The 26,823-nt window shown below is 39.5% G+C and overlaps 1 protein-coding gene, 1 long non-coding RNA gene and 1 other non-coding gene across 4 annotated transcripts in view; 2 read left to right on the top strand and 1 right to left on the bottom strand.

The window, feature by feature from the left end:
• Positions 1-26,823, top strand: part of GAN (gigaxonin) — a 53,055-nt gene that overhangs the window by 20,389 nt on the left and 5,843 nt on the right. The window contains exons 2-9 of one of the 2 annotated variants that reach the window (XM_036275197.1): positions 10,262-10,376; positions 13,192-13,542; positions 14,203-14,420; positions 14,633-14,754; positions 17,982-18,094; positions 19,140-19,289; positions 20,420-20,556; positions 20,809-20,937. In XM_036275197.1, the coding sequence (XP_036131090.1) occupies positions 10,262-10,376; positions 13,192-13,542; positions 14,203-14,420; positions 14,633-14,754; positions 17,982-18,094; positions 19,140-19,289; positions 20,420-20,556; positions 20,809-20,937 (1,335 nt within the window). Of the gene's footprint in view, positions 1-10,261; positions 10,377-13,191; positions 13,543-13,873; positions 13,897-14,202; positions 14,421-14,632; positions 14,755-17,981; positions 18,095-19,139; positions 19,290-20,419; positions 20,557-20,808; positions 20,938-26,823 lie in introns of those variants that run through there. The other variant, XM_036275198.1, reaches the window with a different exon arrangement.
• LOC118639031 lies at positions 583-25,216 on the bottom strand. Its single transcript, XR_004961140.1, has 3 exons — positions 24,912-25,216; positions 24,235-24,450; positions 583-1,801 (listed from the first exon to the last, which is right to left on the bottom strand). It is a non-coding gene; the product is annotated as an uncharacterized LOC118639031 (long non-coding RNA).
• On the top strand, positions 5,743-5,866 carry LOC118639669. Its single transcript, XR_004961243.1, has one exon. It is a non-coding gene; the product is annotated as a small nucleolar RNA SNORA25 (small nucleolar RNA).

Raw genomic sequence — 26,823 nt, 5'->3', positions numbered from 1 at the left:
GACATCAAACAAGTGCAGTTTCTTAGATGGTGATACATTCTGTGAAGAAAAATTTAAAGCAGGGAAGGGATTGCAGGTGTTAGTTTAGATAGCATGGTACCTGGGCTGCTCTCTGGAGGTGTCATTGGAGTGCAGCCCTGAAGTCAGTGAAGGGTTAAACCAGGTGATTAGGGGAGTGGGAGGTGGGGAGAACCTTCCAAGAGGAGGGGGTGTATCCAAATTAGCTGGGGAACTTCTTAAATATACCCAGTCTTGGACCTGACTTAGTTGGTCTGGGGTGGGGCCTAGAGATCTAGAAAAGCTCTTCAGAACATTCTGGGGAGACAGGTTAGGGAGCTACTTTCAAAACCCATTCAATTTATGAGTTATTCCAGGATCTATATGAGGGGAAAGTTTTCATGGGAAAGACGTGACAACCGTAATCTCTCTGGTTTAAAAAAAATTGGAGGCAAAGAGACATGAATAGAGGAAAATTAAAGAAAATAATGAAGGGAAAGCAATAGTATTGAATTTCCATTAGAATGCCACTCTTTTTATTGTTGTTGCTGATCCTCACTCGATATTTCCATTAATTTTTTTTTTTTTTTAAATGGAAGGAAGGGAGAGAGAGAGAAAGAAACATCAGTGTGAGAGAGACACATCAGTTGGTTGCCTCCTGCATATCCCCGACTGACCCAACACTCACCAATGTCCACAGATTACATTAGGGTTCACTCTTGGTGGTGTACATTTTGTGGGTTTGGGTAAATGTATCAAGACATGTATCCACCATTCTGGTATCATACAGAGGAGTTTCACTGCCCTAAAAATCCTTTGTGCTGGAGATCCTTTTTTGGTATGGTTCTTGGGAGCTCATGAAGACAGAGGGGCATGGGGCATGGGAATCTGTAAAGCAGACTCCCCACAGGAGAATAAACTATTAGTTTGGCCTAAGTGAGCAAATGGAATGGTGGGCCCCAGCCCCTCTGCTCACATCTCAGTGAGCCTGCTCTTGGTAGCTGCGCAATTTGAGGTGATAGGAATCATTTGAAACTGTATGGTTAATGCCATGAATCACTCCCGAATTTCGGTAAATCTTGACTTCTTGAATGTTACATTCTCTTGCATTCTATTTGATTATGTTTTCTTGCTTTTATTGGAGACAAGCTTTGGCATCAGAGAGGAAGAAAAGTTACTTAGACTTATTCTTTGTCACTGTTAAATCAAATCCTTTTCAGTAATGTCTAAATTGATTCTTGGAAGAGGAGGAGCAGACCTGATTATCTGGGTTGTTTGTTATGGCACTGAGACATACTGAACTTTTTCAGCAATTAGAAGCCTGTAAGAGGACTACATATACCACCAACAGAGTACTTTGGCTCCATTACACTTATTTAAAAGTTGTGGACCTCATTCATGGATGTAACACTTTAAATAATACCAACTTCTTTACTAACTAGTAGGCAACAACTTTTTTCTCCTAAAACCTCCTTTTAGTGTTGTCAAGGGGAAGAAATTGATTTTGTTTCACTTCTGTTCAACTTTAATAGAAAATAAATTTTTGCCCAGAGGATAAGTGATTGAAGGAAAAATAAATTTATACTGCATGACACATAGAAGGCATAAACCCTAGAAAACTGACTGAGTTGGTTGGACTCTGTCTTCTAGGGCACAGCAGGATATGTCTCCAGAGGAGAGTCTTCATGGCCTCTTTCAGCAGGTTAGTCCAGAAATGCTCAGGGACGGAGAGCTCTCAAGTCACCTCATTCAACCTCTTCTTTTTACAAATGAGAACATGGGCAGAGAGAGGAAATGTCTTGCCCTAGAAACAGAAAACGAGGGAATAATATGACAGGAGTGATTATTGATATCTGAATACCTGAGGCCCATACTCATGAGGTACCATACTCATTATTTCTAGTTTTTTCAAACGGTGTTATGAAATTCTCAACGTGATATTTAAGACGGCTGCATTTTCTGAGAGAGTTTGTAAATTGACAAACACATAGTAATAACAAGGATATTGTGGTATTTACATATAACCTTATATGCACTTCCTGGGGTAGAGATGGAAAACAGAGAAGAAAGTTGATTTACCTCCTCATATATATGAGCTAACTTTAAAAACAGAACTATCAGTTATTAACCCTTTAGCTTAGCTTTTAAAAATATATATATTTTTTCTTTATTGAGAGAGAGAGAGAGAAACATTGATGAGAGAGAACATCGATTGGCTGCCTCCTGTACACCCCTCACTGGGGATTGGGCCCACAACCTGGGCATGTGCCCTGACCAGGAATTGAGCCAGCAACCTCTTGGTGCTTGGGTCAATGCTCAACCAGTGAGCCACACTGGTGGGGCTGGCTTAGCTTTTTTTTATCCTCATCTGAGGACATTTCTTGCATTTATCTTGAGATAGAGCTGGAGGGAGAGAGGGAGAAAGAGAGAGAGAGAGAGAGAGAAGCATTGATGTGAGAGAGACACATTGAGTGGCTGCCACCAAGATGACCCCAACTGGGACCGGGGACAAACTGCAACCGAGATATGTGCCCTTAGCAGGAACCGAACCTAGGCCTCTCTTGTCCACAGGCTGACACTCTAACCGTTGAGCTAAACCAGCCAGGGCCTATCTTAGCTTTTTTAAAAATTCATTAACTCACTCAATTCAGTTCATTGGATTCTATTATATTTGACAGAGGAGATAGAGATGATGTGCAAGATGAGGAAACTCTAGATCAGCGGTTCTCAACCTGTGGGTCATGACTCCTTTGTTAATCGAATGACCCTTTCACAGGAGTTGCCTAAGACCATCAGAAAACATATTTCCTATGGTCTTAGGAACCGAGACACTGCTCCTCCATCTGTCTCCAGGCAGGTCCACCCACATGCAGATCCACCCACATACAGCATGAGGAACTGTATTAAAGGGTCACGGCATTAGGAGGGTTGAGAACTACTGCTCTAGATAAAAGGAGAAAGCTATGGAGAGAATGTGTTGGGCTAGAGGAGTGCAAAGAATAGCTCCTTGTAGATATTGGAAAACTTAGCGTACAAAAATTAGGGTATTCACCGAAGGAAAGAAATATGAAACAATGGAACAAAAACCTAAGGGATATAGAGATTTAGTTGGAGACTTGGGATAAAAGAGAAGACAAAAAGTAGGGATAACATAAGTTTATGAGATTATTAAATGAGAAAGGGATGGTGACTGAGAAATGAAAGAAGGAAGTAACGGTGAATAACAACAGATATGAACCAAGATTATTTCATAATAGACTTGAATGACTGTTACCATTTAAGATTGGAAAGGACTAAAGACCAACTCTCACTATATTCGTCACAGATAGATGGTCATCCAGCCTATTAAGACATCATCTGCAGACAGGTGGTCTCTGAGTTGTTACCTGTCCACGATCATATACATACACACATCGAGAGTAAGAATTTAGCAACTCTGGTAGCAATTTGACAGAGTAATTTTATGTCTATTGAATCTAATGATAAAATAATTGGAGCCTGTATTGTATGTCTTTTCTTTTCCCCTTTGTCTTTCTTCTGGGATCTCCCTCACTGCTGTGAACTGCACCACATATGAGAAAAGACACAACACAGTAGCAGATCGTGGGCCACTGGTGTCTGGACTTGTGGCTCACCTCTTCTTTAATCTCAGGAACAGATTCCTTCAGGGGAAAGTTACCTTGAATTGCATTGCACTTTTGAATGCAATTCAGTTCTATGAAAACCTGATTGTGCATGAACTTGAGATTGGTCCCTTCTATGGTGACCTATAGCAAGCAATCCTCACCAGTCTTCATGTCCTGCACAGGGAACTCACCACCTAGTTCAAGCCCAGGTTTGATGTTTTGCTTTTGGGCCACAGACCTTCTGAATTTTTATTGAGGTATAATTGACATATACCTGAAACAAATATAATGTTATATAACATAATGGGTTGTTATTTGTATATATTGCAAAATGATCACAAGAAGTCAAGTTAACATCCATCACACACAGTTATAGTTTTTTTTCTTGTGATAAGAACTTTTAAGATCTGCTCTCTTAGCAACTTTCTAAATATTCACCTGGGATGGATTAGAAATACAAAAACATACTGTGGATAATTGGAGAAGTATTGATTAACTCCTTGCTTCTCAGAGTAGTATGTACACCAGCAGCTTCTGGGTCATCTGAGAGCTTGTTACAAATGGAGACACTCGACTCCCAGCACAGACCTTCTGAATTGGATCCTGCATTTGACAAGATCCTGAGCTGAGTCGTGTGAACATTACAGTTTGAGAAGCCTGTGCTTCAGTCCTTTCAGTGTGGGACAGATGGAATCATTAGCAAGCTTTTCTTCGTACTGATGCAGTTCTGCTTCACTATGCCTGAGGTTGTGCAGAAACAAGTCTCCTGTGACAGCACTTCAAATATTTCAAGACCACTGCCAATTCAAAAACTTAGTTTACAAATACTTATTGAGCATCTGTTGTTTGTAAACTGCCAGGCTAGGTTGTATGGTTACATTGATAAAGAGGACTCTGGCTTCAAGGAACTTAATGTTTCATAAAGGAACTTAATGTTTCATAAAGGAGATAGGAAAGGCGATATTTACATAAATGCCACATGGAAAAAATGATGAACCCATAATATCAAGTGCTGGGAAATCTACAGCAGGAGAAATTATTTTTACCTGCAGAGAGGTGAGGGTGGAGATGCATCCTTTGGCAAGACGGAGTGATATAGAAAATCATTTTGTGGAACCTGGCATTTGACTTACTGTTGACCCTTGAACAACACAGGTTTGAACTGCACGTGTCCACTTACACATGGACTTATTTAAATAAATACATACAGTACTGTAAATGTATTTTCTCTTGTGATTTTTAAAAAAACATGTTCTTTTCTATAGCAAATATAATGTATAATACATATAGCATACAAAATATGTGTTAATTGACACTTATGTTATTGATAAGACTTCCTGTTAACAGTAGGCTATTATTAGTTAAGTTTTGGGGGAATCAAAAGTCATATGCAGTGTGGCTCAGTTGGTTGGACATCGTCCTGTGCTTCAGGAGGTTGCTGGTTTGATTCCTTGTCATGGGCAGTTAAAAAAAAGTCATAGGCAGATTTTCAACTGTGTGTGGGGTATTGTCCCTAACCCCTTGTAGACTTTAGAAGATGAGTAGGAATCAGATGGGCATAGATGGTATTAATGGGGAGGTCAAAAGCGGGATAGAAAAATGGGAAGGTCTGAGAGCAGGTGTAAGGGTCTGAATTTAAAACATAATTAAGGTAAAGTTTTATAATTTACCTTCAGATGTTGAGAGACTTAGTAAAGGATTAGGTTTTATAGCAGTCTGAAATGGTCAGTGCTCAGATTAAAAGGAGTCTCTTTTTCTGTTCTCTTAGCCATTGTCTTATACTCTGCCACCCGCTGAGAGAAGACTACTCTTTAAAAGGGATCCTTTTCCATTGTAAAAACATAGGACAGTATAGTTGTCTTTAAAACACAAATGAATCCAGTCAGGGTTCAAAATAGAAAGGGGGAACAGTCTCCTTGTAACCACTTTGCTTACCAGCCAGGTCACTCTCCTCCCACCACAGTCCACAACCCACACAGCCCATTCTGGTTGAATATGAATTACTGTAAAATAAGAACAACTCTAATTCTAGGTTGAGGCCCCTCTATCCGAACACATTTTGGAACCTTTAGACTGCCCAGCAACTTGAGCAAAGAAAATTTAATATAAAGAATTATGTAGGTCACTTCAAAGAGAGCTTGTGGGACCAAAACCAGGAGCTCTTAACACGGTAACCCAACATTGAAGTTCTTCATAGGAGGTGACAAACACTCATTGTCCTGTTTTCCTGAGGAGATACACGATTGGAAAAAAAAAAAAAATTATTATTAACTACAACAGAAGATTGGATAATGAGGGATTGGCTAAGAACAAGTAAAGAAAACTCTAAAAAATACAGGAATCCCTGATAAAAGAAGCAGCTGCCACCTCAGGGCTGAGATCTAGACTTGATTAGACAAGGCACAGCCATGGCTCACTGCATGGCAGAGGAGCCCCACTGGTGGGACTTGCTTTGAATCAGCCCTGTTCATGGACAGGAATCTCACCAGAAACACTATTGGAAAGCTGCCTGAGAGAGAGTCTGGGGGAAGCTGCAGGGCGCTGGCCGCGTGCGCTGCGGGAGCCTGGTGCTGAAGAGCAGGCTGTGTTGTAGGAGCCCACCAGCCTGTGCCAGAACCAGAGAGCAGAACTCTGCTCCTGCCGTCTTTCCTGCATCCTCTACTGAAACCGTAACATCGGGCCAGTTGACAAGGATAATTATTTTAACAGGCTCAGATCCATTTTCATAGAGCATGCAAAAGGCGTGAAGTTGGATCTGAGAAGCGATATGTTGATATTTTTCAATGACTGGAAAATACAAATAGTCATGACATCTTAAATGACACCTTACTAGAAGACACATCTACTGCCAAAATAGTATATCACGCTTTTCAGAGCCAAATATTAATGTTTATCTATCATTTGTACCACTTATACTATTTTTTTCTCTTGATTGAGAATCGGCTGAAATTTTTTTTACTTTTAGTGAAAGTGTCAGGCTTATAGATAAAGCTGGGGTGCAGCAAGAAGAAATGAAATACCTTTTGAGTAAAATTATTAGTTCAGTAGAAACTATTGAGGCAAGAATAGCAGATATAAAATATGGAAGAAAACAAAGTTCTCTAAGTATCCTCTTTATGCCTTCAGATAGTTATATATTCCATCAGTTTCATCTTTGAGGTCTTCCAAGGTCTATTGGCACCAAAATCGACTGGCTTCCTTCTACTGCTACACAGCTGTTGTCCTAACACTGTCCTTCATTATTCCCATTAGTATCGAAGAGCATTCTCTTTCTTGATGCACTGCCTTGTTTGTTGGAGCACATTTTCCAACATCATTCTGAGAAAGGTTGCACGGGGGATAAATTTTTTGAGACCATGTATAGCTGAAAATGTCTATTCTCTGCTGACATTTGATTGGTACTTTGGCTAGTTATAAAAAAATCTAGGTTGGAAATGTTTTCCTTCAGAATTTTGATTTCCTCATTGCTATTTAACTTCTATTGAGAAGTGTGAAGCCATTCTGATTTCTATTTTCTGTGTGACCTGTTTTCCTTTTTGCAAGCGTATATAAGAATTTTGTTTGCTTGTTTTCAGTATTCTGAAGTATTATGATAATGTGCCTTGCAAAGGGACTATTTCATCCATTGTTATGAGCACATACTTGAGAATATTCTCTTTTATGCAGGGGTATCCCTGTATTTCAGATGTTCTGCCTTCTGGACTGATCTTTTTATTTTCTTAACTTGTCCTCCTATTTTCTACCTTTCTCTTTTTGTTTTCTTTTCTGGGAAATTTATACAAGTTTTTATTTTTAATTAATTAATTTTTGTAAATGTTTTTGTGATTTTTCTAGGGAGAGAGAGAGAGAGAAACATCAATGTGAGAAATATCTATCGGCTGCCTCTTGCACACCCCCTACTGGGGATCGAGCCCCCAACCCAAGCATGTGACCTGTTAGGGAATCAAACCTGGACCTCTCAGTCCATGGACTGATGCTCAATCCACTGAGCCACACCAGTAGGGCACACGTTAATTTTTACATAGCAGTCCTTAACATTTTTTTGTTATCCTCAGAATGTTCCTTCTTTTTTGGTTAATCCTCACCCAAGGATATTTTTTCCATTGACTTTTAGAGAGAGTGGAAGGGAGGGAGGAAGGAGGGGGAGAAAAAGAGAGAGAGAGACATGAGAGACATATCAACTGGTTGCCTCCTGCATGTGCCCTGACCAGGGTCAGGGATTGAACCTGTAACCCAAGTTTGTGCCCTTGACCAGGAATCGAACCCGTGGGCCGACACACTAACCACTGAGCAACCCTGGCCATGGCCTGAATGTTCCTTTTTTATAGCATCCTGTTCTTATTACATGAGTGCAATATCTTCTTTTCTCTCTGTGAATATTAATGGGAGGTTTTCTTTTTTTCTTGACTTCATTTTGCATAATCTTGACTTTTTCTAAGCTTTTTTTTTTTTTTTCTGTTTGTTTTGGTTTCTTTCATTCTTTCTCAGACAGCTGTTGAGTTCTGTTTGCTCAATTTTAAGAGTGAGGCTCTAAAGCAGTTTCTTAACCAGTGTGCCAAAAAATTAAATGTTGCAGGTGTGTGAAGATAATGATAGTATCCGCCCCAGAGTGTCTAGGCAGCATCTCGAAAGGCTGAGTCCTCTGTCCACCCCTGGCCTATACCCAGTCTCGTCTGTCTACCCCAGAATAAGATTACATTTTCCACGAGCAGTGTGACATGAAGTTTTGGAAGTGCTGCTCCAAAATCAATTGGAAGTTCAGAGCTTATAAGTTAGGCTTATTGACTTTAAGTCTTTCCTTTTGGGCTGATCAAATCTTCTAAAAGAGTTTTCCAGTTACTTGCATGGAGGATATAGGTCTGGCTTCAGCAGTTTAGGAGCAGAGTTGAGAAAGAAGACGGATAGTCTCAGCATTCCGTATGTAAGCATTCTCTTAACTCAGTTTTTGGCACAGTACACCTACCTCAGATGTACCAGCTATCGCCCTGCCCAGAGACTCACCCTTAGTTTTATACCCTTCAGAATGTAAATTACTTATCTTCCTCTGGAGCTGGAGAGAGCCTTACTAAACTGTGCAGGAGAGTTGTGTATATATGTGGAAGAAGGATCTGGGAATTCACCTGTTTCTTAAGACTTTGTCAATCTGTTCTGTTTTTAGCTCATCTTTTACTCCTTCCACAGCTTCCCCATACTACCAATTCCTGTCCTTTGGGGTGTCTTGAGTGCAACTTAGTCTGTGTCTTAACTGTCCTCTGCTAAATTAGGAGTATCTTTTAGACCTTGGGTAAAGTACCAGTTCTTAAACAAGACACTAAAAGCATTGACCATGAAAAGTTTTCAAATAATTCATCACCCTAAGAAATGTGTCATGTCTGCTAAAGGAGTCATATCAAGAATATAATAAAGCACTTCTCCACCTCAATATAAGAAAGACAGTGAACTCAGTAAAACACTTAAGAAGAAATTTAAACATGTGTTTCACAGAAGAAACACATGTGACTACAAACATAAGAGATGTTCAGCACCTGGATCGTGAGGAAAATGCAGATCATGAAATGACGAGAGACCATATTTCACTCACTAGATTGGGAGAACGTAGTATGACAGATTCAGATGTCGAAGAGTTTGTGGATCCACAGATTTTCTTACATATACCCCATGAAGCTGTGAACTGCTCTAACTACTTTGGAGAGTAATTTAGTATCATATTCTACTTTGGAGAATAATTAGCATAATTCTACTCCCAGGAGTACAACCAAGAGAAATTAGTTTTGTCTAGTACAAAAGGAGACATGTACAAGAAGAGTCATAGCAGTACTGTTTACAATACCAAAAACCTGGAAATGGCCCAGAGGTCCATCAACAAGAAAGAGGAATATTATACAGCAGAGAAGAAAGAACCAGTGTGATATGCAGCAAGATAAATGACTCTTAGCAATATAATATTAAATGGAAACAAAAAAGGCCCCAAAAGATTACAGATAGCATGAAACGCTTTTATAAAATTAAAAACAACTTAAAATTATAGATGTACATGTATTTATATATACTGTATATTTCATGGATGTTTATATGTATTTCATGGGTACAATAATAAATGTGTATATATTATATATTTAATGGATATAATGTTATATATTTTTCATGGATACAATAATAAAAAAGAAATCAAAGGAAAATTAAACATAGTATTTAGGGTAATAGTTACTTCAGATGGGGGAAACAGTGGAATGAACTGTTGAAGAGGGCTGTTGGTTAGAAGCAGGTTATTGTCAGGGCCGTAGCTTTTGTTTTGATTGATAGGTTTGTTACATTGTTGAAAATAATTGAATAATTAAATACATGAAAAAATAATCTGAACGGCCTGGGGTTCCCAAGGTGAAGTAGTACAGGCCCTTTTCACATGGATCTTAGTTCTTTGGTTGTCTGTTTATTTTTTAAGAAGGAGCATTCTGAGTCCTGGAACACATGTTTAGGAGTTGAAAGTTATGAAACATACATTGATCTAACGTTAACTGAATTTTCTAGCTGGGGTTCATATACTGACAATTATCATATACTTTATAGAGTAGTTAGTGCATAAATATTTATACCTATTTGTTCTTTCATAGAAATTTTACTTTTTTTCCCTTTCTTAGGACAAAGTTAAACTATAATCCTCCGAAAGATGACGGATCAACCTATAAGATCGAACTTGAAGGGATATCGGTGATGGTCATGAGAGAGATCCTGGACTACATCTTCAGTGGACAGGTATGAGGGGACACGGAGGGAGGAAGACTAGGGAGGCTGCTCAAGCTCAGGGTGAGGGCTCCTTTCGTCCAGTCTGTGACCGCGTAGCACTTCATTTCCTATCGTGTGCTTCCGGGCTCTGCTCTTTATAGCCGGGCAAACTGAGTAAGAACTTACCCAGTCCCAGTTTTGGTTGTACCATCCTGAGCTCCACCTTCCAGCATGAGATAGGAAGAACGTGGGATGCTCCCTTTGCTGAGGTCTTTGGTTTTTAAATCTTAATTCTGATTTTGCTTTTTACCCATTCTATTGAGGAACTCATTCTGTCTCCATAGCATGGAAATGAGAGCTTCTTTGGGCAAGAGGGATTCCTTTTATAAAAATAAAAGAGTTCTCGACTCACGCAAATGACAGGCTCCTGCATTGTATTCACAATGCCTTGGTCCTGTTGCCTCAGTAGGACCAACAACCCTGTACCACCCCCATTCTTTCTTTCTGATTTCCCTTTATTCCCACTTAGGTTCCTGGGCATTCAATGAAACCTGGGGAGGAAAGTGATAAGTGATTAGACTGCTTACCTTTTCTTTGCCCTCCTCCAGTCCCCTACCTACTATTAATGTGATTTAAAATACAGCATGAGGACTTGCAAGAAAAATCTTAGGTGTGAACCAGGGCTCATTTTTGTTTGTTTGTTTTTAACAGGAAGAAGAAGTTAGTGAGAATGTTTTATCTTCACTCTTTTTTAAAGCTTGTTTCTTACTCTCTTCTTTCTTCTTTCTTCATCTTATGTTACTTTTTCTTTTTGTGAAGGCTGTGTCTCCTACATGTTTCTAAGTATTCTGAGTGTGGTGCTTACTTTCTCTAAATATGTTCATTCTGTCTAGACTCTAGACTCTAGAGTCAAGCTCAGTGATTGTCATCCTTTTTAAAGTTTTGATTTGGTTTCATGATGTTATCTCCTTTTCTCTAAACACTAGGTAGTGGGTATGTGGATGTAAGGTCATGTATTGTATGATAGTTAAAAATAAGTGAATTTAAATTAATTTTGGGACAGCCCTTAAAATATTGCAGATACTCTGTAGCATCACAAAACCAGGCTTAGGACAAACCTCTTATCAAACTTGTAAAATTGATTCAGCAGCAGTTATAACAAGTGTAAGCCAATAAGAATTTATTCATGTTAAGGCTTAGATTTGAAACTTGAAACCCATGTACAGATTTTGTTCCCAATTAGTCACAAGGTAAATTATAATAAGCTCCTGATTTGGCAGTTCAGTTTTATTGAGATGGAATTTAGTGTTTGTTTTTTATTACATGCCTACATTTGAATAGTCTACAACTATTCACTGTCTTGTGGCTAAATTTAATATGTTACGTAAATGGGAAATCTCTCCATACCTATAGCTTATTCCAAACACTGCTTTCTACTTTTGTTGCTCATTTTTAAAAGTGATTGGTAGCTATAAATTTTTTTGGTATCTGAGGTACACAGTGTGTAAAATATACTGAAATGTTTCTTGCTGTTCTCTACTCTGAAACCTCTCCTTCACATTCCGAATGGAGGATGAATACCATTCTTAAGAGAGTCTGGACCGCTTGTGGTCATGGCAAACAGTGATTTAGGGACCTGTTTCTTTACATTGCCTTACTGTTTAATAGCAAAACTGTCAAGTGGGTGGAGGAAGAAGCATCAGAAAACTGAAGAAAACTGAGGAATAGTATATGTTCAAACTTATTTTTAAAGTCTTATATTAGAGATTCTGTCCAGAAAGTAGCTTTGCAACCAAATTGTATCTGTTGCCCCAAGCCGAGTGCAAAGTTTGGTATTCAGATGAGGCTTGAGGCACTGTAGATCCCCTTTCTTCAAGGCGCGTGCATTCAGTTTGGCATACCATTTGGCAAAAGAATGAACTTAATGTATTAGAGGCGAACATTTCCACAGTTCTGGTGCTACTTTTTAAAGAAATCACCTTCATCCCTGGCCAGTGTGGCTCGGTGGGTTGGGCATCATCCTGTGCACCAAGGGGTTGCCAGTTTGATTCCTGGTCAGGGCACATGCCCAGGTTGTAGGCTCAACCCCCCACAGGGGGCTTGTAGGAAGCTACTGATCAGTGTTCTACTCTCACATTGATGTTTCTCTCTCTCTCTAAAAATCAATAAAAATATTTTTTAAAATGAAATAAATCACCCTCAGTTTACCATAGAATACAGAACTTTCAATTTCCTGAGCATTTCAGTCATTTAAGGTTTTTCTCTCAATTGAGTATAGAATCGAACATTTGGACAGTTCACCTTGAAGGGTTTTTGGTAGTCAACATTGGTGAAGCAAGGAGCACGTAGGAAAAGTAACCAGCCACGCACTGCTTATGTTGTTCAAAGGTTCCTCGGGCCCTCAGGCTTCTTGGGGAAAAGTACTGTCTTAAATTATTTGAAATTGCCATAGTTTGATCATCTTTCACTTATGAAAATGGAGCTTTCATGTGGTTCAGCCTAATAGATTTGTGGTTTGGGTTTTTTTGTTGTTTTGTTTTGTTTTTATCCTCACCCGAGGACATTTTTCCATTTTTTGTTCAGGTAGAGTGGGAGGGAGAGAGAGGAACAGAGAGAGAGAGAGAAACATCGATGTGAAAGGGACACATCGAGTGGCTGCCACCTGCACAACCGACCAGGGCCGGGGACAAACTGCAAGCGAGGTACGCGCCCTTAGCGGGAACCGAACCCAGGTCTCTCAGGACCGCAGGCCGACGCTCTAACCGCTGAACCAAACCGGCCAGGGCTGTGGTTTGGGTTTTAAATATATACATTCAAATATAAAATATTTATAATATGCTTACAGATTCGCCTAAATGAAGATACCATCCAAGATGTTGTGCAGGCAGCGGACCTGCTCCTGCTGACAGATCTGAAAACTCTGTGCTGCGAGTTTCTAGAAGGCTGCATTGCTGCTGAGAACTGCATCGGGATCCGCGACTTCGCACTCCACTACTGCCTGCACCATGTGCATTACCTTGCCACAGAGTACCTGGAGACCCACTTCCGAGACGTCAGCAGCACGGAAGAATTCCTAGAGCTGAGTCCTCAGAAGCTTAAGGAAGTGATTTCTCTTGAGAAGTTAAATGTTGGCAATGAAAGATATGTATTTGAGGCAGTAATTCGATGGATAGCACATGATACAGAAATGAGAAAGGTACCTGTAGTTTATAACATGGTCTGACTTTGCCTTTTTTACTTATTTCATTGATTTAGTTATTTTTAATCCAAATTATTGATGCCTTATCTTTCTCCGTCAACATGAAAGACTTGCAAAAAAAAGTTATCTGTAAAACATCTTCCCACAGGATCATTAAAGCCGTCGTTGTTATATTTCTTTCTTTCTTTTTTTTTAAATCCTCACCCGAGGACATTTTTCCATTTTTTGTTCAGATAGAGTGCGAGGGATAGAGGAAGAGAGAGAGAGAGAAAATCATCGACGTGAAAGGGACACATCGAGTGGCTGCCTCCTGCATGACCCAACCAGGGCCAGGGACAAACTGCAACCGAGGTACGTGCCCTTAGTGGGAACCGAACCTGGGTCTCTCTGGACCACAGGCCGATGCTCTAACCACTGAGCCAAACTGGCCAGGACACGGTTGTTGTTTTAAAAGCCCATGTAGCCCTGGCCATGTAGCCCAAGACGTAGAAAGGAAAGGGGCCAGTAAGCGTATTCAAGCAGTACTGGCACTTATAACTTGCCCCTTGATAATCTATCAACAATTTTAGTTTTCAATGAGTTGGGAAATGTATAATCTAAAAGCTATGTGTTGCATTCTCCACTTTTCCCCCTATTCCTTGCTACCCTCTTCTGCAGGTCCACATGAAGGATGTTATGTCAGCACTGTGGGTTTCAGGGTTAGACTCCAGCTACTTACGGGAACAGATGCTGAATGAACCATTAGTACGAGAAATTGTCAAAGAGTGCAGCAACATACCACTGAGCCAGCCACAGCAAGGAGAGGCAATGCTAGCCAATTTCAAACCCCGGGGGTACTCTGAATGCATTGTGACTGTTGGTGGAGAAGAAAGAGTGTAAGTATGGGTGTGTGTTGTTTGAAAGTGGTATAAGGGAAGAGAGATTTCTGTGTGAACAAGAATTCATAGTATTTTTCAGTATCTAAAGCATGATAGCAGTACATTTTTAAAAAATGGTTTGAACATTTTTTAGAGCAATAAAACTAGTTATAGTTATTATAGCAAAACTACATAAAACATATTAACTGCTGATCTATTTCTCTTTTTAGTTCACGGAAACCAACAGCAGCAATGCGCTGTATGTGCCCTCTTTATGACCCTAATAGGCAGCTTTGGATTGAACTAGCCCCTTTAAGCATGCCAAGAATTAACCATGGAGTGCTCTCAGCAGGTACTGTTCTGTGGCAAATTTTACTTAAATACAAGATCAAATAATGTGTAATTTCAGGGTTGTACAAAATGACTCAGCGTTTTAAAGAGACAATTTTATTCTCTCTCAATGATGACATTTTCAGTGGAGCTTTAGCTTTCAAGGCTGTGGTAAGAAAAGTGTCTTCTCTTCTGTCAGTCTGTATTGTCCCCAGATTATTAATACATAACTATTTTTCAGACTTCAGTATTTTACTCGATGACCTAACTAATAGAAGAGCAATAAGCTGTGTGACCACACCTGGAACACAGAATTTCTTTGAGCTATGATAGCCCCATCATCTTTGAATTTCAATTTAGAAGCACAATATGTAACTGTCTAAAATGAAAGTTGTCATGTAAAAGCAGGCATTTCATATGAGACTTTAGAAAATATTACTTTAGCAATGGCTTAAAGTTATTTTATCACAGAACGTATGTTTTAGTTGACCTTTACAAGTTTGAAAATAGCTCCATGTTATTCAAAGCTCTTACACAAGGTAATGATAGAAAAGGTTGTCCTCGCTGCCTTACCACTGTTGGTAAGATCTCTTTTGGGTTCTGCCTTTTGGGTTCACCCCACTAGTACCGTTTCACTTCATTCTAATTTTCACTTCAGTCTTCCTGGGATCCTTATTATATATAGTCTCTCCTTGCCCACTAACATTACCTTAAAATTTTTTAAAGCTATACCACACCACATCCTATTACAGAAATGGCTAAATCTATACTATAGTATAGAAATGGAATCATTTTCTGGATGCCAGAATTACTGAAATTATTGTCAATAATAAACAGCTGGATGGTGTGGTATAGTCAACAGTATGTGGGGCTGATTTCTGATTCTGCCTTTTCAGAATTTGCTTCCTTAAATTTTTTTCCCATAATATATAAACATATTCAGAATTTTCTCACATGTACATCTACCAAAAATAGTTCCTATGTCACTAATTTTCAGAGATTTCCTAGAGGGGTTGGCATTTCAGAAACGTTTAACTATGAGGAGAGGAATTGTGTCCAGTTGTATGGACCTAAGTTGTGAAATTGAGTAGTTCCTATTTGCCCAGCCTGTTCTGCATTTTTTCTTGCCTTGCATTTTTTAAATTGATTGACCTTTTTGTTCTTCATTTTTTCCCTGTATACCAACGTAGAATTTATATTCTTCATGTATATTTTTTGAAGGTTTCCTCAGAAAACCGTAGCCTGTTATCAAAGCCTAAAGTTAGTACTTTTATACTCTATTTTTCATGTTTTCCAGTTTAATAGTATTAAAATGCATGATTATTTATAAATACAATATTTACATATGTACATGTTTTATTAATCTATGTTTTGTGTGTGTATCTGTAGGTGGGTAGTGTAGGCTTACTCACGTATTTACCACTTTCTTTGTTTTTCCTTCCTTGTTCCTCAGACCTTCCATCTAGGATCCTTTTCCTCTTTTCTGAAGTCCATCCCTTTGAATTTCCTTTAATGTGGTTCTCTTGGTAGCAAACTCTTCAGATTTATTTGTCTGAAAATGTCATTACTTTGTCTTCATTTTTAAAGGATATTTTTGCTGGGCATAGAATTTTAGGTTGCTATTTATTTTTTCAGAACATTGAAGATACCTTTTCACTGAATTTTGGCTTTTATTGTTGTTAAATCAGTTGTCAATCTAACAATCTGTCTTTTCTCAGCAATGTAGTTGAGATTTTTTCTTTGTCTTTGTTTTCTGCCATTTCACTACAATGTTACCATATTTTGGAATTGTTGGTCATCTTGACTCTGTGACTTGGCCTTTTATCAGATCTGGAGAATTCTTATTTATTATGTCTTCAAAATATTGCCTCTGCCCTGTTCTCCTTTCTCCACTTACTTTTGCAAGTCACATTAAGCATGGCTAGACCTTTTTTCCCCATCCTCTGCCTCCTACCATCACTTTGTTTTCTGTCATTTTGCCACACTGTGTTGCCTTCTTTATGATTTCTTTTGATTTATCTTCCACTCAGTAAATTCTATCTTTAACCATGATGGATCTGCCATTAAATTCATCCATTGAATTTTTAATTTTATCTGTTTTTTTATTTTTATTTCTAGAAATTCTCTTTAAATCGTTTTCAAATCTGCCAGTCACTTCTATAGTCCCAATTCCAAGAGTTATCTTCAAATTTGTCGTTTATTTCTTAAACATGGTAAGCATTGTTAAGTCTTTTGATTATTCCAATATTTGAAATTTGCATTCTTTGCAAGACTACTTCCTGTTGTCTGCTTCTGCTGGTTCTTCTTCATAGGGTCTTGTTTGTATGCCTGAGTACCTTTGAGTTAGGTGCTGATTATTTTATTAAAAATTATTTGTAGGGCCCTGGTCAGTGTGGCCCAGTCAGTTGGAGCATTGTCTCATAAACAAAAAGGTTGCAGGTCCGATTCCTGGTTAGGGTACATACCCAGGTTGCAGGTTTAATCCCCAGCTGAGGTGCATACAGGAGGCAACTAATTGATGTTTCTCTCTCACACTGATGCTTCTCTTTTCCCTCCCCTTCTTCTCTAAAATCAATAAAAACATATCCTCAGGTGAGGATTAAAAAATACTAATTTGTAGGAATAATTTGATGCTTTAAAATCTTATGTTAGACTCTAAAGCTTAAATAAAGGTACTTTCTTCAGTAGAAATTCCACGTTTGTTTCTGCCAGTTGCCTGAAAACACTATTAATTAAAATTACGATAAATCAAATTCAAATTTTGAGATTTCTTAGACAAGCAAGGAGATTTAAATCTGGCTTCTAGTTCTGCTTAGCCTTCATCCTGAGGGTTAGAACTTTGGAGAGGCTCTCCTGCCAGAAGACACATTTCCTATGAAAATGTGTTTAGATTTGTCTTTTTCATCCCCTCAAAGCCATTAAAAAAAGAAAGATTAAATAGTTTCCCAGAGTAGATGAACTGAGATAACCCAGAGGTGACTTGAGTGGGTGGTGCCAGTCTTTCTTTTATGCTTTAGGGTACAGGGAATCCACTCAGACATGCTGAGTGAAGCAAAATGGTCAAAGTGACTCAGACTTGTCTCTCTTGCCAAGGAAAAAATGAAATCTGATAAAGATCTCAAATCCATTATTATCAGCGAAGGTTTTTCCACATACTCTCTCTACGACTATGGCATTCATATTCTACAGGAGATGGATATTGAAGACTTAAGTTTCAACTTTCTTGTGTGTCTCCTTTGACTTTTGCAGAAGGATTTTTGTTTGTATTTGGGGGCCAAGATGAAAATAAGCAGACCCTGAGCTCCGGAGAAAAGTATGACCCCGATGCGAATTCATGGACTGCATTGCCACCAATGAACGAGGTAAAACATTGCTTTTTATTTATTCAGCACGTTTCCTTTTTTTTTTTTTTTTTTTCTTTTTTACATTTAAATTTTTTGGTGATGGTTCTTTTTTTTTCTTTTACATTTTTTTTTTCTATTGGCACTTTGTTTTGTATTTGAGTATAAGAAGAAACTGTAGCAACCCTGCCAGGCCCCTGCCTTCCACAATAACACCTGCCCTCCCAGTTCTCCTCTCTGTGCCTTCCCTCGCTCAGTCTGGGCTCCTCACAGTCTCTCAGACCTTCTAGAAATGCTCCTGCTTCCGGACCTTTGCCACATCCCCATGTGGCATGCTTCTTGCTTCCGTTCTGATTGCCCATATAGCACCTTGTCAGGGCAGCCCTCCCTCCGGCCCCTCATCTCTCGTCTCCCCTACCCTGCTTTCTTTCCCTTCCTACCATGTAGCACGGGTAGCACCTTCTCACGTACTGCCAAGGCTTAAAGTGTTCGCGCCATCTCTTGATGGCAGGGGCTTTTGTCTGTTCGGCACTCTATCTTCAGTGCTAGAATAGTGCTGGGCACATAAGGGACACTTAAGAAAATATTGACAAATGAACGTGAAATCCCTCAGGGTTCTGTCATTGCCAACAGCCTTAGCACAAACCTGTTCTCCCCACTGCCTCTGCCACAGGCAGTCCTGTTGCTGGGGTTCTTGTCTTTCACACATCAACTTGGAAACACTTAATTACAGCACATTGCTGAACACAGAGCATCTTATTGAACCAGCAGCTAATAGTTCTTTTTCTTGTTGTGAGTGAAAAGTACTGATTCTGACCATGAATTTACCATGCAGGTAATTAATTCCTTAGTTCTGAGAAACTTCTGGGCTTGGTCTCTGTCTGTCATGATAGACGAGTGAGCTGCTAGGGAAGGCAGAACTGTTTGAGGGAGAGGGTCTCGAGCATGGCTTCTTTGCTGGAACTCTGGAATATAACGATATCTGTAATTTTTATTAAATGCATAAATATTGGCTTTCAATATGATAGTTGGCCTTTTGTATACAAAGATCTTTGATGTCTTTCAGGCAAGACATAATTTTGGAATTGTGGAGATAGATGGAATGCTGTACATTTTAGGAGGAGAGGATGGTGATAAAGAGCTAATTTCCATGGAGTGTTATGATATTTATTCTAAAACCTGGACAAAGCAACCTGATTTGACCATGGTTAGAAAGGTGAGAGCTATATCTCGTGACTACAAACTGGATTTTAAAGTTAATGTTTCTTCATTTCCTATATATGCCTTTTAATACATTTGATAGTGTTAAAAGAATTACTGTTATAGAATTCTGCCTTTATTGGTAGCTTGCCCTTGTTATCATCAGCCATATGCCAAGGTAGGAAACAGAGTGTGTGAGCGTGTATCCTGACGACGGACTGTGCGCGGCACTGCTCTGTCCAAGGCCTGCACTTGATAAATGTTTTGTGAGGGCCTTACCCTAGGAAGCAGCCACATCTTCTAAACCTGTGTTCTTAATCATCATGCAAGACTGAGGAGAAACAGTAATTTACAGGTAAAGAACTACCATTGCTCGCTGGGTAGAATAAAAAAAATGGTCACGTTAACTCTATAGAGAGCATCTGTCTTTATACTCCCTGGTGTAGGCAGGGAGTTCGTCAAAGCCAACCTCTGTCCAGTGCCGTAGGTAGGCATATCTTTGTACTGGGATATACTCATAATATGTTCTCTGACTGTCTGTGCCCCTTCCACTAATTTGGGGCAGAAATTGAGTGACATCTTGCTCCATGTAATCTAAATCTTGGAATCTTCCAATAGTGGTAAAAGGATAGAGAGACTGGAAAGCTACTTTAATGAGAAGGTTGTTTACTTACCTTACTTAGTGAAATAGTATTATATGGAGTTAATCCTTTTCTAAGGATTAACAGTATGTTATTACCTTGTTCTTCTCATTTTTAAAATTCTGTGTTGTAATATTGGAAAGCACCATAGTTTTACTATTAGAAATCAAATTCTTGCCTGGCCGGTGTGGCTTGGTTGATTGAGCGTCATCCCATGGACCGAGAGGTCCTGGTTCAATTCCCAGTCAGGGCACATGCTGGGGTTGTGGGCTCGATCCCCATTCGGGGGTGTGCAGGAGGCAGCTGATCGATGTTTCTCGCACATCAGTGTTTCTATCTCTCTCTCTCTTCTGTCTAAAAACTAGCAATAAAAATATTTAAAAAAAAAAAAGAAAGAAATCAAATTATTTTCCAAATATCTTACAGTGCTCTTAGGTAAGTGAATATTAATCTATCTAACTTTAATAATAAATGTTGCCTCCCCACTTTTGCTTTTTTCTTTCAGATTGGCTGCTATGCAGCTATGAAAAAGAAAATCTATGCCATGGGTGGAGGGTCATATGGAAAACTTTTTGAATCTGTGGAATGTTATGACCCAAGGACCCAGCAATGGACTGCTATATGTCCGCTGAAAGAGAGAAGGTGAAAGAACTGCATATGGACTTTATAGATCCCCGGAACCTGGCTTTTGCTCTTCCTTTCTTTTAAACAAACCTTCTATTCGACTTGGCATTTAGTTTATATAAAATTAAATGAATAATCCATTTTCTGAAAGAGAAAGATCTACATAGTCACCAAACATTGAATGTTGCAGAGTTAAAACAAGCAGAAGAGGAATGAGGGAATCAGGCCATGAGTTGTCAAATGCCTAATCAACTCTGTGTGGCCTTTCAGATTTGGAGCAGTTGCCTGTGGAGTTGCCATGGAACTGTATGTATTTGGGGGAGTCAGAAGTCGCGAGGACATCCAGGGTAGCGAGATGGTAACTTGCAAGTCTGAATTCTACCATGATGAATTTAAAAGGTAATTATGAATGGTTTCATGTAGCTTCTGCAACTTTTTCCTTTTTTTTGTTTTAGTTTTATTTGGTTTTCAAGTAACTTCGATGAATTGTTATCAGTGGGGTGTCCTACATGTCCCCACCTGTTGCTGGTGGAAGTGGGCTTCTTGTGATGTCACGAGAAAAGGAATTTTCTGAGACCCGCGTGGGAGAATGAGTGATATTTATTTGCATGGAATTAAACCCCTGAGTTTTCAAGGTGCCACCTGCCTCTGTCCCAAGGAAAAAGGCCAGCTGTGTCTTCATCAGGGTTAGGATTAAAGCCACTGCTTAGAGCCTTCATTCCATTTTTGCACAGTTCAGTCCAGCATGAGGCTAGTTTAGCTTGTGTTCCCTGCTGCAGTCCATTGCACGTGGGAGCCACATAGCTATGGAGGGAACATGGGCAAGTGCATGGAAGCAGGAGCAAAGCCAGAGTAAGGAGAGAGAGAGAATTCCTCTGTCTAGAAATTACATATTCCCAAACTTTCATGGGCTTACATTGGCTTCACCCCTCTAGCCAATGATCCTTGTTCTCAGGTTAGACTGACAGGCAAGCATTTTTTCCTGTCACCCTGACTTGCGTCCATCTTCCCCCTTTGTCCAGTCCTTTCCCCCAGTGATCTGCAGGAAATGGACCAGTGGTTCCCTGAGGAGTGTCAAGTTGTAACTTCCTGGTGAAGCTGCCCAGATGACCATGCTTATAATGCCTGGCCTTCCCTTTGCTCCTTTCCTATTATTAATATTAATAACTAGCTAATTACAGTGGTAACAGAATTATCTCATCTATTTAGGAACTATGTCTGATACATACTAGATATTGATTCAGTGACTTCAGAAGTTTTGGTAACTTACAGGAAAATCATAGAAGAGTGTTTCTAAAATGTAGTTCAGACCTTAATACTTTGTCACTTAAAATCATTTACTGGCTTTCCCTAGCTTTTAGGGAAGTTTACACTCCTTAACTTAACATATTTGGCGTTTTGTGACATGGCCTTTGTCTGCTCATTCTGCTACTATTCAACCCAGATGCTTTACTTGAGTCACACTGAGTGACATTTTCCCCTAAATATGTCATGATTATCTCAGCTCTATGTTTTTATACTATTCCTTTTGCTTAAAATTTCCCTTCCCACATTTATCCGGTTAATTTGGCCTCTTCCAAAACTCTTAATTATCATTCCCTAGAGATCTGATTGGGTTCCTCAGTCTGTGGTCTCATAACACTGTACATGTCTCCCTCTTGGACTGTATTGTTAACTGTAAGCTCTATCAGGGCAAGGTCCAACCATGCCAACTTTATTATTTTATTTTTTAATCCTCACCTAAGAATATTTTTTCTATTTATCTTCAGATAGAGTGGGAGGGAGGGGGAGAGAGAGGGAGAAAGAGAGAAACATCGATGTGAGAGAGACACATCGACTGGTTGCTTCCCATATGACCTGACCAGGGCCAAGGACCAAACTGCAACCAAGGTACATGCCCTTGACTAGCATTGAACCCGCGACTCTGGTCCGCGAGCCGATGTTCTCACTGAGCCAAACTGGCCAGGGCCCAACCATGCCAACTTTAAATCCTAGCTTCAGCTTCATAACTGACACTCAGTAAAATACTAATTAAGTTGGTGAAGAGTGGTATCGGAGACTACTTCTGCCAGGCTGCCATTTATGTCTTGTAGACTAGGTAACCTTCCCAACCTCCCCCCTTCCCTTCTCGCACAAGTTTTATTGTTATAACGACTTAACAGTATTTTTATTGCAGTAATATGTTCAAATCCTACAGGGAAGCTGCCATGGAATATTAATCTTGTGATAGTGTTTCAATCATATTACCAGAAGGGGGTGCCATAATATAATGTTTAATTCTTTTTTTTTTTAAAGTTTTTTTATTGATTTTTAGAGAGAGAGGAAGCGGGAGAGAGAGAAACAGCAATGTGATAGTGGAACGTCTATCGCTGCCCCCTGCATGCTCCCTACTGGGGATCAAGCCCGCAACCCGGGCATGTGCCCCGACTGGGAATTGAACTAGCAACCTTTTGGTGCAAAGGATGATGACACTGAACCAACTGAACCACACCAGCTAGGCCTCATATTATTTTATATTTTAGATCAGGGCAAGCAGTAAGCAGTTACTAAGACTTTAGAAAGATATATAAATGTTACCTAACTTATAATGTATTTTAAATTTAGGATATTTGTGTAGTCTTTTTTCCCCTCAATTACATGGGTAAACTATCTTAGGAAGGTTTATTAGACAAAGTGTGAGAGCAATGTTTACTATGGTGGGACTTGGGAGGCAAAATTTGAGACTTTTCTAGATTTCTCTTCCTTAACATGTTACTATGAGGGCTGACTACCCAAGGTATGAAGTAGTATATTAATTTCCTGCCGAAATGAATCTCGAGACTGTCTGCCCAACTTCATTAACGAGCAGTGGTCAGTGTGTTTGGTTTCTGATAAAGTATTGATACAGGCTTTTCTCGTAATGGCTGAATTACTGTTTAGACAGTATAAACTAGAGCGCTGTAACTCACTGGAGAAATCAAGGTTGCTTGCAATTTTACCGTTTTCTGTCCCTGTTTTGATTGTATAGGACTTAAATTTTGACTGTAAAGTTTCCTTTATATTTCTATTATATAAATGGTTGTTTCATATAAATGGTTGATAATCTTTAAATGTCAGTGTATTGCTTTCAGCTTCAGCTCATAATTGTTAAGCATAAGAGAATTGCTCCTTCCTTGCTATTTAAAAGCACTTTCAAATAAAATTTTTGTATCTTTAGTTTTCTTATTTCTAAGCTCTTCAGTGTTAATTCATAAAGGGAGTGAAGAAAGCTAAATTCCTCTTGTCAGTACAGTATACAGTTCACCCTTGAACAATACGGGTTTGAACTGCGTGGGTCCATTTAAATGTGGATTTTTTTCCAATAAATATATAAAATACAGCAAATGTATTTTCTCTTCCTTATGATTTTCTTAATAACATTTTCTTCTCTAATTTACTTTATTGTTAGAATACAGCATATAATATATATAACATACAAAATATGTGTTCATTGATGGTTTATGTTATTAGTAAGGCTTATGGTCAACAGAAGGCTATTAATAGTTAAGTTTGTGGGGAGTTAAAAGTTATGCAGATTTTCTACTATGCGGGAGTGGGGGTGGGGTCTGTGCCCCTAACTCCTGTGTTATTCAAGGTTCAGCTGTATAGGAGTCTTAACTTGTTTAGATAACACTAAACACATTTGCACCACTAAGCACCATATATTAACTCACTTACCTCATTTAATCTTCACAACAACCCTCTTCGATAGAGGTACTCCTTTTATTCCTATTGCACTTATGAGGAACCAGAACACAGAGAGATTGAGTATGTGCCCAGAGACACACAGGGTGGAAAGTGGTAGAGCTTGCATTTGAACTCGGGCATCCTGGGCCCAGAGCCAACCTCATCCCTCGTACAATAGAGCCTTAAATACAGGCTTTCCATAGATATCTGTAGAAAGAAAATAACATTTTAAAAGATCAGATGTTTTCAAGTATGTATATTTGCATTCTCTGGAAACCATTGCCAGATGAACAGTCTGTATAAAATTGGAGACCGTTTATTGTTTTTAAGTAATCGCTTGTCTTTCCTGCCTTTGTTCCCTATTTTTAGGTTAAAACTTTCCTGGAAAAATGCCATATCTTATTATTTTCTGTGTTTCTGACTAAAAACAAATTGAAAGAGAGCAAAGAAATTGCCATAAGTAAAACCAAGTCATAGGAACAAGTTACTGTGTCAGAATGACAGTGTCTGTTCCTGTTCCTTGTGCCCCTGTTCTTTTATTAATGCCACGTCCTCCCATTTGTGCCTGCTCCAAAGGTCATCTTTGGTTCTCTCTCGTGCTTTACCTCTTATCAGCTATTAAGGCGTATCTTCTTTTTTAAACTCTAATGTTTTTTACAGTCACCCACCTTTATTTCCCTGCTCCCACTCCAGCGCGTCCTCTTCATCCGAGCAATGTCAGTAGCTTTCTAACCAGTCTTCTCTGATACATTTCTCCTGTTGTGCTTCTGACAGATTAATGGTCTCTCATTCTCCTGCTGAAGATTCTTCCCATTTCCCCATGCTTACCAAATAAAGCTAATCATATTTAGCAAAAGGACAGGCCCGGCAGTCCCTCCAGCACCCTCTGTTGACAAAGCCTACCACTGCATTTATCTTTCCAAGGAACCAGCTGTTGATGTTCATTTTCTCCGTTGTGTGTTTTCTGTTTCATTGGTTTCTGCTTCTGTCTAGTTGTTTCTTTCCTTTTACTTAGGGTTTATTTTGCTTCTCCTTTCCAAGCTTCTTCAGGTAGAGTTTTTAATTTTTTTATTGCTCTGCTGAAACCTCCTGTGTTTTCATCATAAGCACATTTCCTTTCTTACTGAGCCATAGTTATGGTAGCTTCGTTCAAGTCCCTGCCTGATAGATAATCCCAGCATCTGAGTCATCGCAGAGTTGGCGTCTGTTGATTGTTTAGTCCCTTGAGAATGAGTTCTTATTTTTCTGGCTCTTCTTTTGTTGAGTAATTTTGGATTGCATCCTGGACGTTGTGAAGGGAACGTTGTCAAGGCCCTGAGGTTTCTTAAATTGCTTTAGAGTGCTGCTCCGAGAGCTTTAGCGGACAGGGGACTTGGTTAGACTCAGACTGCAGTGTGTCACACCCACAGTGGGCAGCAGCTCACAGTTCAGTCCTTCAAGCCTTAATTATAAGCATTCGTGGTCCTGGGGTCAGTCAAAGACTTAAGATAAGTGAATACACATAAATTTAGGGGGTCTCTTATCTTTCTGAGACCCCTATACACTTTGATAATTCTGGTTGCTCCACAATACTGTGTCTACTCTGATTCCAGTTGCCAGAAAGATGACAGGGTTTTCTCTTGGGGTTTCAGCTGCTCCAAGCCACTGACCTCGGGTAAAACTGTCAAAGAATGGAAACACTCGTACATGGGATGCGTGTTCAGCTTTGAACATCTTCCCCAAATCTGTCTGCTTCACTCACACGCCAGAGCTCTCAGGCAGTTAGTAGTTTATTTTGTCCAGAGCCTGTAGCTGTTCCTTGCAGGAGGATCAGCGTATTCAAGTGCTGTTGTCTCAGGGAGTATTCTTAATTCTGAGTTACCAGTGGACTCATCATTATAGCCTCCTGTTCTAATAAGACTATGTTTAAAAGCCTTATAAGTCACCCTGGCCAGTTTTGCTCAGTGGTTAGAGCGTCAGCCTGCAGAGCGATGAGTTGCTGGTTCAATTCCGGTCAAGGGCACATATCTCGGTTGTGGTTCAGTCCCCAGCTCTGGTCGGGGTCGTGTGCGGGAGGCAGCCGTTTGATATGTCTCGATGTTTCTCTATCTCTCTCTCCTCTCCCTCTCTCCCTCCCTACCACTCTGACAACAAATAGAAAAATATCCTCGGGTGAGGATTTAAAAAAAAAAAACACACAAAATGTAAGTAAAGGTATAACAGTGCCTTGTCCATTACTTAATGATGCCTGCTATGTACTAGACACTATACAAAGTGCTTTATGTTGGCAATTTCATTTCATTCTCACAACACTCACTTGAGGTTGATGATGGTGACTGGAATCCCTACTTTACAGAAGATGGAGCAGAGACTGGGTTAGTTAAATTGTCCAAGGTCAGTGAGGTGATATGGGATAGAAAAGGAAATGGAAAGCCATATGCCTTTTAGACCTGTTTTATAAGCAACAGCAAGTACATGCTCCAATTAAGTGTTCATGTTAGTTGTATTTAATTTGGAGCCTCAGCTTTATATGAAATAGATCACCTAGGATGACTTTTCTGAAACCCAGGAAATCTGACTCATTGATCTGTTTGGCACCAA

The sequence above is a fragment of the Molossus molossus genome, unplaced genomic scaffold (assembly GCF_014108415.1).
Source record: "Molossus molossus isolate mMolMol1 unplaced genomic scaffold, mMolMol1.p scaffold_m16_p_21, whole genome shotgun sequence".
In the NCBI taxonomy this organism is placed as follows: domain Eukaryota; kingdom Metazoa; phylum Chordata; class Mammalia; order Chiroptera; family Molossidae; genus Molossus; species Molossus molossus.
Note: the sequence above shows the minus strand (reverse complement) of the source record. Positions and strands in the feature narration are given on the sequence as shown.